The sequence below is a fragment of the Physeter macrocephalus genome, chromosome 15 (genome assembly GCF_002837175.3).
Source record: "Physeter macrocephalus isolate SW-GA chromosome 15, ASM283717v5, whole genome shotgun sequence".
NCBI classification, from domain to species: domain Eukaryota; kingdom Metazoa; phylum Chordata; class Mammalia; order Artiodactyla; family Physeteridae; genus Physeter; species Physeter macrocephalus.
The window spans coordinates 50,295,919-50,314,764 of NC_041228.1; the positions used below are offsets into that span (position 1 = coordinate 50,295,919).

An 18,846-nucleotide genomic window follows, 5' to 3' on the forward strand; every position below is an offset into this window, starting at 1 on the left:
CAGAATAAAAGGGAGAAAAAGTAGAAAGAAAGAAAGAAAGAAAGAAAGAGGATAAAGTAAAATAAAATTAAGATAAAATAAAATAAAGATATTAAAATAAAAAATAATTATTAAGAAAAACGTTTTTTTAAAAAGAAAAAAAAAAACAACAACCAAAAGAATGGATGGAGAGAACCCTAGAACAAATGGTGAAAGCAAAGCTATACAGAAAAAATCTCACACAGAAGCATACACATACACACTCAAAGTCTGAATCCTAGAACAAATGGTGAAAGCAAAGCTATACAGAAAAAATCTCACACAGAAGCACACACATACACACTCACAAAAAGAGAAAAGGGGGGAAAAAATAATATATCTTGCTCCCAAATTCCACCTCCTCAACTTGGCATGATTCGCTGTCTATTCAGGCATTCCACAGAGGCAGGGCACTTCATGTTGATTGTGGAGCTTTAATCCGCTGCTTCTGAGGCTGCTGGGAGAGACCTCCACCTCTCCTCTTTGTTTGCACAGCTCCTGGGGTTCAGCTTTGGACTTGGCCCCACCTCTGCAAGTAAGTCGCCCGAGGGCGTCTGCTCTTCACTCAGACAGGACGGGGTTAAAGGAGCAGCTGATTCGGGGGCTCTGGCTCACTCCGGCCTGGGGGAGGGAGGGGTACGGATGCGGGTCGAGCCTGCGGTGGCAAAGGCCAGCATGACGTTGCACCAGCCTGAGGCACGCCATGCGTTCTCCTGGGGAAGTTGTCCCTGGATCCCGGGACCCTGGCTGTGGCGGGCTGCACAGGCTCCCCAGAGGGGAGGTGTGTAGAGTCACCTGAGCTCGCACACAGGCTTCTTGGTGGCTGCAGTAGCGGCCTTAGCGTCTCATGCCCATCTCTGGTATCCGCGCTGATAGCCGTGGCTCATGCCCATTTCTGAAGCTCCTTTAAGCAGCGTGTTTAATCCCCTCTCCTCACGCACCAGGAAGCAAAGAGGGAAGAAAAAGACTCTTGCCTCTTCGGCAGCTCCAGACTTCTCCTGGACTCCCTCCAGGCTAGCCGTGGTGCACTAACCCCTTCAGGCTGTGTTCACGCAGCCAACACCAGTCCTCTCCCGGCTCCCAACCGAAGCCCGAGCCTCAACTCCCAGCCCCCGCCCGTCCTGGCGGGTGAGCAGACAAGCCTCTCGGGCTGGTGAGTGCTGGTCGGCACCAATCCACTGTGCGGGAATCTCTCCGCTTTGCCCTCCACACCCCTGTTACTGCGCTCTCCTCCATGGCTACGAAGCTGCCCCCCTCTGCCACCTGCAGTCTCCACCTAGGAAGGGGCTTCTAGTGTGTGGAAACCTTTCCTCCTTCACAGCTCCCTCCCACTGGTGCAGGTCCTGTCCCTATTTTTTGTCCCTGTTTATTCTTTTTTCTTTTGCCCTACCCAGGTATGTGGGGAGTTTCTTGCCTTTTGGAAGGTCTGAGGTCTCTGCCAGCATTCAGTGGGAGTTCTATAGGAGCAGTTCCACGTGTAAATGTATTTCTGATGTATCTGTGGGGAGGAAGGTGATCTCCGTGTCTTACTCTTCTGCTATCTTCCTCTCTGTTTTCTTAATTTGAATCAATTGCAATAATATAATAATAGTAATACACTATTATTTATTAAACTCATATTCTATGCCAGAAACAGGGTGGTATTTTCTCATTTAATCTTCACAAAATTTCCTGAAGTAGATATTATTATTATTCCCACTTTACAGATGAAGCAACTCAGTTTCAAGTAACTTGTCCAATGTAGCACAGTTAGTAAGTGGTCAAACAAGAAAGCTTGTTTTAAAAAGCTTGTTTTAAAAAGCTGGTCTCAAAAAATATATGCTACACTACTGATCTTATGATGTAGGTCTGCTGCTACACACACCAGTGGTGGCAAAATGAAAGATAAAATTGTGGTAAATTATCCCAGTACAACTAAGCATGGCCGTTTGAATCACCATAATGGCTTGTCATTAACTTACAATCATAATATTAAAGATCTAGTATCATATAAAATTGTCTGCTAAAGGTGAATATTCATATATCAGCAAAGATATATTTTTTTTCTGGTTTCTTAGCACTTTAGTGATGCCAGCTTCTGGGGCTAGTGAATTTATTTAGTTGTCGAAAGCTTAATAGTCTAACTTTAGCCAAGTCCTTGATGGCAGCATTTTCAACCACTGCAACACAGGACAAAGAAACAACATTTCTACTTGCTAGTATTTCATAATTCCTGTTTGTCATCATATGTGTGCATATTTGTTATTCAGTGACCTGGAACTCTGATTTTAAAGTCTACTCTAAATGTTATTTCTAGTTATTTTATTTTAAAATTTCACTCAAGAAATCAATGTTTGCTTAAAAAGACAGGAAGTCTTTGTCATTAAAAGTGTGGGCTTTAAAATCAACAAGGCTGGGTTCTACTTTGGTCTAATTTAGTGTTTACCAGCTATGTGACAAATAATTAAAGTGTTACATTTCTCAGAGATAAAATTATATACCTCATAATGTTTTTGTGAAGATTATCTGAAATACTCTATAAAAGTTTTAACTTAGTCTTAACTTAGTGCAAGTCCATAGCAAATACTCATTAAACAACAGCTGCTATTATTATTTATCATCTTTCTGATCATTATCATTATCAGGCTTATGACTGTACTGTTAAGTATACTTCTTAGTCTCATCTAGCACTGTAATCAAGCCAATCCATATATTATATTTTTCAAGTTATATTTAGCAATGTAAACAACAAAATGTTAGGTCTTATATTTAACAATAACATCATTTTTAAACCTATATTTTAATTTATTTTTTAATGTTACACACTTCTTTAACATACAAATTATCCTAATTAAACCAGCATTTTCCATGAGTAACAATCTCACATACAGGTTTGTTCCCTTCTCCAGTAATTGTAGAGGGGGTAGAAATGTCCTGGAATTTTTAATATAAAATTCCAGACTCCCTTTTGAAATTCCAGACTCTCCTTAATCAGCCTCTCACTGTAGCTTTTCTCAGTTTCTAGGACTCAGGTGACCAAATGCCAAACCCATGTTTCCTCTGAGCTCTAGGTGAGCTTGTGATCCTAAAGACAAGTCTTGCCATTTAAAAAATATTTCAAATCAAAATCCATATCATTCTCAACGGTCTAAATTACGTCTCTATATGTTATCCATTCTTATTGCCCCCTTCATTGCACTTAGCATTATGAATAAATAACAAAATATTAGGCCTTATATTTAACAATAACAAAATTATTTGTTATACTATAATTTTTATGTTCCAACTTCTTTGGACAAATGTTTAGCAATTTCATAACAAGTTAAATGTATCTTCTCTATGAACCAATAACCCCATTCCTAGGTATTTATTCAAGAAAAATAAAAACATTTATCACAAAAAATGCTAGCACATGAATGTTCATTGCTTTGGAAATAACTGAGATGTCTAGAAACAGAATAATGGATGAATAAGTTGTAGTATATTCATACAGTTGACTACTATTGAGCAACTAAACATAACTACTGCAACAAAATTATACTCTTAAGATCTAGACTCATATTACAAGTTGTTAACATAACTCTCCACTTGTATACATAATTGGCATCTCAAAATCTCAAAACTAACTGACCAAATTAGTTCTTTCCCAAATCCTCTTCTACCTGTCTTCCCAATCCCAGTAAGTTGTGTTATCCTCCACCAATTCTCTCTATCTAAAGTTTTATAAATGATCATTGAATCCTCTCTTTAATTCCCCCTTCATTTCTAATCCATATGCAAGTCCTGTCAATTCTACATCCATAATGTATCCCAAGGCCATCTACAACTATAGCATCTACTAAAGCAACATTGTCCAGGCAAATAATGTTATTAATGTACTTAATTACCAGAACCTCCTCACTGATTTCTGTTTTGCCTCCAGAACCACATACCCAGATCCACTCCATTCTACCCATGACAGCCAAAATGACTTTTTCATATGTAGACCATATCATAGTACTCTCTTGATTTTGGGGAAAAAAAGGCTGGTAGATATTTAAAACATAGAATTGTCCTTTTCATATTCAAACAAATAATTAATGGAACCTCCAAAAATGACTTGATTGTTTCTTGGAAATATCAATTTTTTTTTACTAAAAAATGTGTTGTGGAATAGTAGCAAAAGCTACTACAAAAGGGTTATTTCACCAGAAGTCTTACATTTTATGACTATCAAGTGTATATTAGTTAGGTTGTTTATTTTTAGTGCAAAATTTATTAAGACATTCCTTGGAATAAGAGGAAAAGTTTAATTTTAAAAGTACATCAATTGACGTACAGCAAAGTAGTTAAATATGCAGAGAAGTCCATTGGCTCTGACATGAAAATATTAAATTTGCACAAAAGGTTACAAAGACTAGCTTTCTGTAGGCATGCATCAAATCTCTTGAAAACAGCAGTAATCAAAAGACACAAGAGTATAACACAAACTGCCAGATCCATCTTCCTAAAATGCATGAAGTTAGTGCTCCCTTCACGTGACTGATATAGTTCCTTACTATGCTTTAATCAATGATGAAATCTTCCAATTAGCCTAAAAACAAACTGTTTACCTGAACCTGCCTAAGTGACCAATAACTGCCTTCTCTGTCCTGTGGACCAGAACATTTCCTCACTGTCCATACTACCTCTTCCTGTCCACATTGTTTTTCCTACTTGGGATATTTCCGTTCTTTCGCTTGTCCATTATTTTAGTCATCCTATCTAAAATGCCTTTATTTTAAATGACCTATGTATCATACCAATCACTATACCTATGAACAGGGAGTGTGATAAGGAAGAATAAACTTCAATGAGTTTATAGTCAAATGAAAATAGAAACTAAAAACAAACAAACAAAAAAGTAAGTCACATGACAAAAACTAACAACACAACCTAAGGGCATATACAAAATATATGAGGGCACAGGGGAGATTGAGAGACTTTAGTCAGAGGAAATGAAGCTTAATTAGTTTCTTGAGAATGCATGACAGACTTCCAAGAAACCCCAAAGGAGCTTGTCACTTCAGATGCAGAAAACAAGATGTGTAGAGACATAGAGACAACATAAACCTGCAGTGAACTATATGTAGTCTTGCCTGGCTAACAAAAAGCATGCACTGGAGAGATGAACTCATTCATGGAGGGCCCTGAAAACAATGCAGAGAAATTTAAATTTTTTCATGTAAAGAACTAGAAATAAGTAAAGCATTTTATGCAAGGGAGCTACATAATCACATTTGACTTTTGCAAAAGTCACTGTAGTGACAATGTGGATGATGAACTGAGGAAGTCTGTAGATTATATACAAGGATAGGAGGTGATCATAATATATTGACCAAAAATAATAAGAGCCTGAAAGTAAAAATTGGTAGAAGGGATGGAATGAAAAACAAAAACATCATTAACAATAATAACAGTAGGTAAAAATTGAGCTCTCACAATATGCTAGGCATTGTTCTGTGTTTTATATAATCTATCTAATTTAATACAAACAATGATGAATGAGATGGGTACTGCTACTAGCTCAGTTTTTACAGATAAGGGACCTGCAGCTTAGAGTCTTAGTAAGTTGCTCATGTTTCTATAGCTATAAAGTTTATACTCTGACTCCATCACTTGTGCTCTTAAAAATGGGGCTATCATGGTCATACAGTGTGGACAGGGCACAAACATAGCTCACCACTTCTTCAGTATATGCTATAGTCTATAGAATTCTATAAAATAAGGGGACAGTGGCTTCTCTTCTAACCCACAATGAACTTGCTCCTCTCCAAATGTCATAGTTTACCTTGTCAGGACCCGCTACCACCTAATCATCTAATTCTGGACTGTCTTCCCCATTTTTGTAACAAGAGTTAGTTGTGTTCCCCTATTAAAGACAGGAGCATTTCTTACGTTTTATTTCAGTGATGCCCTGCCTCCATCGAAATGTTGTCAAATATTAGAGTGTGTGTGTGTGTGTGTGTGTGTGTGTGTTGATTTTTTATGCCTGTTTGGAGATGTGCTTACCAAAATTCAAAAACAAAAGGCCAAATCTGTAAGAGACATGAATAACATATAATTGTCTCAATATTTACAAGAGCAGGAGGATGGGAAAGAATACATATTTTATGTTTTATTATTTTTATTATTGTGAAATACTAATTTTGTAAGAAACATCAAGGCAACAAAGGATCCATTCTGCTAAAGATAACGAGCAATTAGTTAAGTCAATCATGTTTTATTTTTAGAGTTTACGAGCTAACGATAAAGTAAAACACAAAAAATTCTCAGGTTAAAAGTTTTAACTCTATACTATATTGCTCAAAGGAAACATATTCTCCAGTCTAGGATGTTACCAAGTCATATAACACATACTCACAATGGTTCACAAGATACAACCAGGCAAAAAAAGTGTTTCATGCAAAGCTCTCATTGTAAAAGGAAGGGACCCAAAATATCAGTAACTATTTAATCACCTCACCTTTGGGGAAATTTTCTTCTTGCTGTCGCTATTCTAGTTCCTCTCCTTTGCTCTTTGGTGGCTACTTTCCTTTTTCCCAAATGTGGAATTTATTCAAGATTTGCTCCTTGAGTTCAGCTTTCTTTCTTTCTTTCTTTCTTTTTTTTTTTTTTTTTTTTTTGTGGTACGCGGGCCTCTCACTCTTGTGGCCTCTCCCGTTGCGGAGCACAGGCTCTGGACGCGCAGGCTCAGCGGCCATGGCTCACGGGCCATGGCTCACGGGCCTAGCCGCTCCACGGCATGTGGGATCTTCCCAGACTGGGGCACAAACCCGCGTCCCCTGCATCGGCAGGCTGACTCAACCACTGGGCCACCAGGTAAGCCCCCAGCTTTCTTTTTAATACTGTTTTTCTCAGACTTTATTTATATTTTTATGAATTTAATATCACATTTCTATGTAGACAATTTCAAAATTGATACCTCTAGTCTTTTCGAGATTATATTGTATACCCACCACAGCAGTTAACACACACACACAAAAATTCTTACATAGTAAGTACTTTATAAAACTAGTCAATTTAACTGATTCTGTATCATCACACACACACACACAATAAAAAGAAAAGAATTTCTTTTTAAAGCTAGCTTGTTGAAACTGATTTTTTGTGTGGCACAACCCAAGTTTACAGAGGTATATTTCAATATCACAATTTTTCCCAAATTGGGGGGTTTCAAAAATAAATAAATATAATTATATGTAAGATTTCACATGGAAACAAATAATATATATAATCTATTACATTCTATGTCTTATGTGTATTCTATATGTATACAAACAACATCCTATTACATACATATAGACATATTACATATATAAGCTATATCATAGGATACATACATCACATGGGATGTGTTATACCCATAACACATAGAATATTAAGTGCAATTTTTCAAACTATTCCAAGATGTTAAACTTACATTTATATAAATTTAAATGATATAAAATAGAATATATATACATATATGTACATATATAAAGATTAGATAGATTGATATATAGATATTTATGTCACATAGTGCTCTGTGTAGTTTTCCTACTGTAAAAGTGACTTTTCCTGTTGCTTCAGAGTTTTAGAAATTAAAATTTCCAGGGCTTGTTTGCATAGAGATTTAGAGATTATAAAATTGGTTTTGTGAACTTTAGCTCATTTTCCACCTCAAGAGACTATAAACTGAGGTCAGGCAATTTATGGAAAAGACTGAGAGAGGTCTGTTTAGTGAGGGTTGCCAGCGTTCTGCAGTCATCTCCCTTCCTCTTCTTCCCCTTTCCCCAAAGCTCAGAGTGAGGATTGAAAGAATCTCTTTTCCCTATTTCCTGTTGGCCTACTTTTTTCCCCTCTGACTTTAAAATAACTTAATTATAGGAATGAGATCACTAGGTAATTTAACCTAACTCCTGACCAATACTCCACTGAATGCGCAGGATGCCTTGCTAACCTGTTAATTCTTTTCCTAGATTGAAAGAAGTAAGAATGTAAAATTAAATAGTTAAAGAATGACTAGCTCTCTACTCCCAGAAGCCCACTTCACAATCCTGCAGGCAGACCACGAAGGCAAGATAAGATCTGAAGAAAGATCATGAGGAGTCAGCCAGTCTGCATAAATGGAAAATGATGTAGAACACAACCTCCTGCCATGATGAGTCACTGAGATTCTTTAAAAACAGTCATGGCTGAGCAGACTCTTCGGAGTTGGTCTGGGACAAGGAACTACCTTCTCCCAGGTTGCTGGAACTCTGAATAAAGCAAGTATTGGTTTTTTGATTGGTGAGCAGCCAAACCTGAGTTCAGTAACAGGGAGACAGGAAATTAATGGAGTAAGTGTGTGGCTCTCTCTCTCCCATCAGCCAGGTGGACTGACAAAAGTTAACTAGTGTGGAACTGTCTGGAAAGGGAGTAAACCTGGAGATCTGCCAGAAAGGGTGAGTTGATCCAAAAGAAAGACTTCCATGATATCCACTGCATGAAACCATGGACAAAAGGTGTAGTATTAAATAACACACTACAGGAGAAAATACCATTCAAGGGAGTTACAGAAGGAAGGACAATATAAAAGATTGCATTTAGAGCTAAATCAAAGAAGGTAAGCATAAAATTTTACCTCTAATATCCACCCTCCCTTCCTTCCTGATCCTCTGAGAAGAGCAAGAAAAAACAGCTAGTGAACAGAAGAAGATGCAGAGTAAGAAAAGGTAATAAACTGAAGTGAACGCCTTTCTCCACTGCAGAATTATGGCACAATAAGGCACAAGCTGTGTTGTCAAGCATGAGAATTTGAAATTTTGATATGAAGACAGGACTGGAATTTTTTTTTTTGACTGAAATTTTTAATACCTAAAAAGATTAAGCTACTTGTTAATAACTAGGATCTGACTGAGATTTCATCCAGGGAACATGGAAGAATAATACTACATAGCTTGTTTGAAAGCTTTGGTATTAAAAAAAATGATAAAGATATTTTATAAATTCACCCTACTGAGTCCAAATTGTTCAATATAAATTTATCAAATAATTTTCTTTCTGCATGGCTTCAAATGTTTATTTTTCAAAGAAAACTTCTACTAATAAGCTATAAAGATATCTTAATAATTATTGAAGATCTTCCACTTAAAATTGCTTGTATAATGTTGCTAAATGTTATCATGTGAAAAATACATTTTAATAAAAGGTAGCAGCATAGTAAAATATATAATATATCAAATATAGGAGTACATAAAGTACAAAATATAGTATAAAGTACAAAATACAGTGTGTGTATGTATGTGTTTGTGTGTGTTAGCATATACCATACCATACTGAGCTGACTCTAAGGAAATTTGATTTTCTTTATTACTGGTTCTTTGAAAAATTGTGAGGCTAATTAAAAAATGAATTAAAGATTTTAAGACTCGTTAGAATCATTGTTGATGATCTTGTAAAGGAATGAATAATTTTTCTCTCTTTTCCTTATATAAAACACTGTAATAAAACACTTTGCTTTAATATATAAATCAATATCAAGAAAAGCAAAAACAAAACTTCTTGCTATTTGTACTGCACCAATTTTTTTAGTCCAGTTTAAATCTGTAGCAGGGAGTAAGTATAACAGATATTTGCATCTCATGAAAAATGTATTTGACCCTTAGACTGTATGTTTTTCACTTTATTTTCATTATGTTCAGATAATACCCACTTATTTACAAAATTTATTAGAGGGTTAAATTGAAGAATGAAGATGGTATTACTTTTTTTTCTTCTTTGTAGTTTGATTCTCTGATACAACACAATAAAAAAGCAAATAATGGCAAAGAAGCCAAATAGATGGTGGAAAAATAAAACATTATCCTTTGTGAAAAACCACAAAAACTCTCCTAAGTGTTAATAATTTTAATGTTTTATTTTTTAAATAAATACACAGAAAAGTCAGGTAATAAAATTAGACAAAGAGTAGCATGTCTTAAAATATAACACATTTCCTATAGGGGACAGAGTCAACAAGGATAATTTATGTTTTTAGCAATCCAAAATAAATTGTAGGCAATAATCACACACTTGTCCTTCAGTAGACATAAGAACAAGACCCCTAGAGTTGCTGACAGTTAACAAGATTGTCTGCTTTTATTTCTATTATTTTTTCAAAATATTCTATCAGAACTAGGGAAAAGAATGATTTAGAGCTGTGAACTGCTTATCATCCAGCTTGCAATAAAAATACATCACTGTAGCACTGATAGTTCCTGGCCTGCTGTGGCAGTGATAAAACTTTTAATGGTGTTGAACAGGCATGGGGTATTGTCAGAAGAGAACACTCAGGAAGCTACAGTGTCTCAGACCTTTGAAGCAGGTGTTGGGGAATGAGTATTAAGAACTATAAAAAAGAATAACAATATTGTTATACAATAACAATATCAATACAATGGGGAGAAACAATGAAAGTTTAAGGACAATCAGTCATCAGCTTAAAGTGATGTAATCCAAGAGCTCCATGGCAGCATATGAAGAAAATTTCCTATAGTTGGAAGTCAGAAAAGTTGAGGATTGGACTCAGTAATTATAAGGATATTATAGCTCCAAATAACTTTGCACTTACAACCACAGCAAATATTCTACTGAACCCTGAAACTTGGGATAGAGACTTTAAAACCTAGGACATAAAGTATCATAATTGCCACTTTGCAGTGAGAAAATATATGAAAGCATTAAAAAAATTGAGTGTGTCCCATGTCTGGTTCACAGTAGCTCCACTGGGCTCATAGACCCACCTCATGGCAATTTCCATGGATTTTAAACATGTAATTTGAATGGATACTTGATGGAGGCCCCACACTGGTTTCTAGGCCTTTGTGGTAAAAACTATCAGAAAGGAAGATCAAGTGGAGACCTCTGAAATTGCTCTCTCCCTACCCTCCTCCACCTTAGCCAAGATGGTAAACCAAAACAATATCACAGACATCAACAAGATGGAAGATTAGAAGTTCTGACCCAGCCCTCATCCCTCACAAAAGTAACAGTTTAATAACTATCCACAAATAAAAATAGAGTGTTGGAATACAATTTTTTAAAGCCCACAGTGAATGTCAAAATTGATGTGGTAAAACCTAAAAGTTTTTCCTCTAAGATCCAGTACAAGGCAGGGATGCCCACTCTTTCCACTTCTCTTCAAAATAGTACTGAAATTCTAGACAGAGCAAGTGTACAAAAAGAAGGAGGAAAAGAAGGAAAAGCAGAAGAAGGAAAGAAAGAAAGAAAAGACATCCAAATCAGAAGGAAGAAGTAAAATTACCTGTTTGCACATGACATGATCTTATATGTAAAAAACCCCAAAAACTCCACAAAGAAAATGTTAGAAATAATAAATAAATCCAGTAAAGTTGCAGAATACAAAATCAACATGGAAAATCAGTGGTTTTTCTATACACAAGAACAAACTACACAAAAAAGAAATTGAGAAAACAATCCAATTTACAAGAACAACAAAAATAATAAAATACTTAGGAATAAACTTAACCAAATAGGTGAAAGACATATATTCTGAAAATTATAAAACAGTAATGAATAAATTAAACACAGAAAAATGGAGACCTGTGTTCATAGATAGGAAAAATTAATATAGTTAAAAGGTACATACTACCAACTCAAATTCAATGACATATTAAAAGAATTATATAACATGACCATGTGGGATTTATCCCTGAGATGCAAGGATGGTTCCACATATGCAATCAATAAATGCGATACACCACATTCACAGAATGAAAGAATAAAAATCATATAATCATCTCAATATATACAGAGAAAAACATCTGACAAAATATAACAGCCTTTCTTGATAAAACCTTCAACAAATTGGGTATAGAAGAACATGCCTCAACATAAGAAAGTCCATATACCACAAAGCCATAGCTATCATCCTTCTCAACAGTGAAAGATTGAAAGCTTTTCTTCTAAGATCAGCAAAAAGACAAGGATGCAACTCTCACCACTATTTTTCAACATAGTACTGGAAGTCCTAGCTAGACATAGTCAAGACAAATCAGAAAGGACACAGTAAAATTTTTATTATTTGCAGGTGATGTGATCTTATATGCAGAAAATCCAAAAAGCTGTTGGAAATAATCAATGAATTAAATAAAGTTTTAGGATATAAAATCAACATACAGAAATCAGTGGCATTTCTGTATACCAACAAAACTTCTGAAAAAGAGATAAACTATCCCATTCACAATAGCATCAAAAATATAAATAATTAAATATTTCAACCAAGTAATTGAAATAACTGTATCATGAAAACTGCAAGATTTTTATGAAAGAAATTGAAGAAGATACAAACAAAAGGAAAGATATCCCATGTTCATGGATTGGAGCAATTAATATTATTAATATGTCTGTACTATCCAAAGCCATATAATCCAAACCAATGTAATCCCTATCAAAACTCCAATGGCATTTTTCACAGAAATAAAGCAATCCTAAAATTTGTATGGAACCACAAAAGACCCTGAATTGCCAAAGCAAACCTGAGAATAAAGAACGAAGGTAGAGGCATCACAGGTCCTGATTTCAAACTATACTACAAAGATATAGTAATCAAAACAGTATGGTATTAGCATAAAAATAGACATACTAATGGAACAGAAAAGAGAGCTCAGAAATAAACGCCATCACATACGGTCAACATATATTTGACAAAGATGCCAAGAAAACTCAATAGGGAAAAAGAGTCTCTTCAATAAATAGTGCTTGGAAAACCAGATAATCACATGCAGAAATTGAAGTCTTATCTTACACCACAGTACAAAAATTAACTTGAAATGGGTTAAAGACTTAAATATAAGATTGCTATCATAAAACGCCTAGAAGAATATGTAGGGAAGAAGCTTCTTGACATTGGTTTTGGCAATGATTTTTGGATATAATACCAAAAGTACAAACAACAAATGTAATAATCAACAAGAGGAACTACATTAAACTTAAAAGCTTATTTACAGCAAAATAAATAATAAACAAAATGAAAAGCCAACCTATATAATGGGAGAAAATATTTTCAAACCATATGTCAGATAAGGGACTAATATCCAAAATATACAAGGAACTCACACAATTCAATAGCAAAGAAACAAATAACCCAATTTTAAAAATGGGAAAAGGACCTAAATAGACATTTCTCAAAAGAAGACATAAAATTGACCAAGAGGTGCATGAAAAGGTGCTCAACATCACTAATCATCAAGGAAATGAAAATCAAAGCCACAATGAGATACCACCTTACACTTGTTATAATGGTTATTATCAAAAAGAAAAGATAAATTTTGGAGAAGATGTGGTGGAAAGGTGATCCTTGTACACTGTTGGTGGACATGTAAATTGGTACAGCCATTATGAAAACAGTATGGAGCTACCCCTCAAAAAAAAAATAAAAACAGAACTACCATATGATCCATCAATACCACTTCTGTGTAGTCATCTAAAGAAATGAGAACAGGGTATTGAAGAGATATCTATATTTCCATATTTGTTGCATGATTATTCACAATAACCAAGATATGGAAACAACCTATGTATTTATCCATGGATAAATGGAGATAGAAGATATGATATACATACAAACAATGGGATATTATTCAATCTGAAAGAGAAGGAAATCCTGCCATTTGTGACAACACAAATGAACCTGGAAGACATTATGCTAAGTGAAATAAGCCTAACATACAAAGACAAATATTGTATGATCTCACTTATATGTGTAACCTAAAATAGTCAAACTAATTGAAGAAGAGAGTAGAAGGTTGGTGACAATGGGTCAGGTGTAGGGAAAATGTAGAGATATCGGTCAAAGGGTACAAAGTTTCCAATATGCAAGATGAGTACGTCTTAGAGATCTAATGTGTAGCACGGTGACTATAGTCAACAACACTGTGTTGTATACTTGAACTTTGCTAGGAGAATACATATTAAGTGTTCTCACCACAAATATACACAAATCTAACTATATGATATGAGGGATATTTTAATTAGTTTGTGATGATCATTTCACAATGTATACATATATCAAAATATCAAGATGTATAACTTAAATATATACAAATTTTATTTGTAAATTATACATCAGTAAAGCTGGAACAAAAGTAATATTACATCCCAGGTAGAATGACAGAGATTAGTGCTGCCCTCATAAACATAATTCAGGATTCAGAGATGGTAGTCCCATCTTATTCTCATTTAATTCATGAATTTTGTCCTTAAAAGCAAACAACTAGATCCTAAAAGATTGGAGTGGATTACTATAAAGTCAACAAAGAAATAGCCCTAATTATAGCTGCTCTGCCCGATGTGGTATTTTTTTCTAACGAAAATTGAAAAGGTATTGGGTACATGGTATGTGGCCACTGAGTGGTGAGTGCGTTCTTTTCTATTCCTAACGAGATAGATTAGAAACATTACCCATTCATGTGTGATAAACAATATACTTTATGTTCTTGACTCATTTTTTAATCCTTGTTTGTTTTTATTGGTTTTATCCATACTCATTCTTCTTGAAACTCAGAATATTCTAAGTTTTCCTGACTTCAATCCATGGTGCTAAATAATTTGGTTTTAATTGGTTTCTTTGGCTCTTTTCTCCTCTGAACGTCTTGACTACCCTAAATCCAAAATTGGCTTTTTTAACCACAATTCTAGTTAAACCAGACCTGACCCTCATGTGGGGTATCTAGACATCCAGAAAGATATTAAACTTTATTTTATTTACCAGCTGATAGTCTTGAAACACATATAGGCAAAGGATTTTCTTCAAGTGAGACTTTCTGATTGTAACAGAATCAACACCTTGATTACCTTAGCATTGTCCTTGAGATAGACAGCATAAGCATACATTCTTAACTTGATTTAAAAGGCCCTTCATGATCTGTCCTTTGTGTTCCCTTTCTCAAATCACATGTTCCCTCTCCCTTATCTCAAAATAACCCTCCTTCTTCATTCAATCATCCAACTACATTGGCCTTGTCTCAGTAGTCAAACATACCACCAAACACCAGCCAGTGGGCAATATGTTTTGGAAGGCATCCCTCATTAAATTGTTTTAAACACATTTCAAGTTGTGTTAACAGTATAATTTTTATTTTTAAAAGCTTTATTATCTTGAATATTTCAGGACACACTGAGGGATATATTTAGATTTAAATATCTGGAAGAGATAAAATTTTACAATAATGATACATTGTTGCTTATTGAAAAAGCAAATATTCATTTCTTACCATTGGGTCCATTGAAGGTATGTGCATCACAGCTAGTAGAGTGCTTCTGAAGTCTTCACTGAAAACAAAGCTGTGGAACACTGAGGTATGAAAGAGGTTGTAGACTCATTTTCTTCAATCAGATTTTTATATATCTGTGTTAGTGGTTGAGCTAGGCCTTTCAATATCACATAAAATTCATCATTTCCTATCACTGAAATAAAACAAAACCAAACAAGATATACTGTAGACTTTATTTCCCAGACGCTTTGATATAAGTATGACTACGATACAGATTACAATTGCTTCGCTTTTAGCAGATTTCTTTTAGTTTAATCAATAACAGTGACTTTAATGTGGCACTTAGGCATCACAAATAATTTAGTCAAATAACAGATATAACAAAGACATGTCTACACATTTAGAATACTATTTTCTGACAGTTATTTATAGTAATAAATCCTCTTATGTAACTGATAAATTCTAGGAAAGAACCATGGTGTCATATCAAGATTAATAGATTTAAGACATCATGAGAAAAACAGGGCCAGAAAAGTCCTTGAACTATTTTAAATGCCCCCTACTCCACAAAAATTGCCTTTCTTCCTATTTCATATAAGTAACAATAGATACCTACTATTAATCTTCATTAATCTTTGTTCTGGACAGAATGATGATCACTCATAGAACTGAGTAAAAAATATAGTATGAAAAGGGAAATTGTTCATTAGTAGGAAAAAGGGTTGTTTTCAGTATATATCCTACTTCATATTTTACTCTCCACAATCTGTCATCTAATCCCATTACATAAAGTTCAACTATGTGACTGTAGGTCTGGCAGATTTATTCACTTGTGAGCATTTTGAATGAAACATAAATCAGTTTTTGTTCTTCTGAAGCCTGTCATTTTGGAGAAGAAGATCATGAGAACTGGATGGTGTTTCTCCATTTCTCAGTCCTTTACATTTCTTCAAAGGATCAGAGCAAATTGTTCAAGTGCTGTGAGAAGATCTTTTCTTGCAATTTGCTTATTAACTTGCTGTAAATAGAAACTTTACAAATTGATTTTAATGGACAGTTGTGTTTCTTTTTATGCCCTATGACATGCCAACTTCTTGCCTTCTCTGCTTTTTTTCTAAATTGAGTCCTTACTAGTGGGTTTCTTTCAGTTACCATCTACACATTGTGACTATAGGAGATTGATTTTTGTGTGTGTGTGTCTTCTCTAAAGCAAAGGTTGTGTTTGTTTGGATGCTGGGGCTTAAAATAGATTATTCCTGGGTAGCACAATATCACTTCTTATTAAACTTCTAATCTGTGTGGCAAGGGCACTGTGTAAACATTACTTTTTTAAAAAAAATTTTATTTAATTTTATTTTTATTTTTTGAGAAAATAATATATTTTATTTTATTTTTTTAACATCTTTATTGGAGTATAATTGCTTTAAATTGTTGTGTTAGTTGCTGCTGAATAACAAAGTGAATCAGCTATACGTACACATATATCCCCGTATTACCTCCTTTTTGTGTCTCCTTCCCACCCTCCTTATGTCAGCCCTCTAGGTGGTCACAAGGCACTGAGCTGATCTCCCTGTGCTATGCAGCTTCTTCCCACTATCTATTTTACATTTGGTAGTTTATATATGTCCATGCCACTCTCTCACTTAGTCTCAGCTTACCCTTCCCCCTCCCGGTGTCCTCAAGTCCATTCTCTATGTCTGCGTCTTTATTCCTGCCCTGCCCCAAGATTCTTCAGAACTATTTTTTTTTTTTTTAGATTCCATATATATATGTTAGCATATGGTATTTGTTTTGCTCTTTCTGACTTACTTCACTCTGTATGACAGACTCTAGGTCCATCCACCTCACTACAAATAACTCAATTTCGTTTCTTTTTATGGCTGAGCAATATTCCATTGTTTATATGCACCACATCTTCTTTATCCATTCATCTGTCGATGGACACTTAGGTTGCTCCCATGTCCTGGCTATTGTAAATAGTGCTGCAATGAATACCTTGGTACTCCAAACAAGATGTACAGATTGCCAACAAACACATGAAAGGATGCTCAACATCACTAATCATTAGAGAAATGCAAATCAAAAGTACAATGAGGTATCACCTCACACCAGTCAGAATGGCATCATCAAAAATCAACAAACAATAAATGCTGGAGAGGGTGTGGAGAAAAGGGAACCCTCTTGCACTGTTAGTGGGAATGTAAGTTGATACATCCACTATGGAAAACAGTATAGAAGTTCCTTAAAAAACTAAAAATATAACTACCATAAGATCCAGCAATCCCACTACTGGGCATATACCCTGAGAAAACCACAATTCAAAAAGAGTCATGTACCAGAAACATTGCTTTTTAACAGCTATTGTGTGAGCTGTATGAGAACTACATTGTAATAAGTACACTGTGTAGGGAAAAGATAATAATAGTTTGTGATACTAGTAATGGTCTTGAGAAATTACATAGAGGAGAAAACGAGTTGGGGAAAGGGTGTATTCTAATATATACATTTATATTCTGTTTTTTTAAATAGAGTAACTGACACTTCTTAGTATAGAATAAGAGCTATGGAAAGAAATCCACTGTGATAAATAATTTTATTGCAAGGGTTGCTAGTTACCTACCCAATATGAATTCTCTCCTTTCCTTTAGTAACAAAACCACAATTTTATGGGGTGTTGTATGTGTCAGTTTAAAAATTGCATTTCCCATAAACTCTTACTTGTGCGGCCACGTGACATCATTCTGATTGATAAAACATTGAGAGTATCTTTGCTTTCCACATACGCACACCATCCCTTCTTCCCTGCTACCTAGAACAGTGATAAGATATTGGAGCTGAAGCAAGCATCTTGCAACTAAGGAAAATGCAAGGAGAATTTCAGAGGCCTCACCTGAGACCATGTGACCTCTCATTATGTAACATAAACAAAACTGAAAAATTTATTTTAACATCTTTATTGGAGTATAACTGTTTTACAATAGTGTGTTAGTTTCTCCTTTACAACAAAGTGAATCAGTTATACATATACATATGTTCCCATAGCTCTTCCCTCTTGCATCTCCCTCCCTCCCACCCTCCCTATCCCACCCCTCTCATGGTCACAAAGCACAGAGGTGATCTCCCTGTGCTATGCGGCAGCTTCCCACTAGCTATCTAATTTACATTTTGTAGTGCATATATGTCCATGCCACTCTCTCACTTCGTCACAGCTTACCCTTCCCCCTCCCCATGTGCTCAAGTCCATGCTCTAGTAGGTCTGTGTTTTATTCCCATCCTACCACTAATCTCTTCATGACATTTTTTTTTCTTAGAGATATATGTGTTAGCATACGGTATTTGTTTTCCTCCTTCTGACTTACTTCACTGTGTATGACAGACTCCAGATCTATCCACCTCATTACAAATAACTCAGTTTCATTTCTTTTTATGGCTGAGTAATATTCCATTGTATATATGTGCCACATCTTCTTTATCCATTCATCTGTTGATGGACACTTAGGTTGCTTCCATGCCCTGGCTATCGTAAATAGAGCTGCAATGAACATCGTGGTACATGACTCTTTTTGAATTATGGTTTTCTCAGGGTATATGCCCA

General features: G+C 35.2%; 1 protein-coding gene across 1 annotated transcript in view; it reads right to left on the reverse strand.

Annotated features, from left to right (window-relative positions):
- Positions 1-18,846, reverse strand: part of CNBD1 (cyclic nucleotide binding domain containing 1) — a 438,365-nt gene that overhangs the window by 100,262 nt on the left and 319,257 nt on the right. The window contains 2 exon segments of the mRNA XM_024126961.1: positions 15,252-15,331; positions 15,334-15,444. Of these exon segments, the coding sequence (XP_023982729.1) occupies positions 15,252-15,331; positions 15,334-15,444 (191 nt within the window).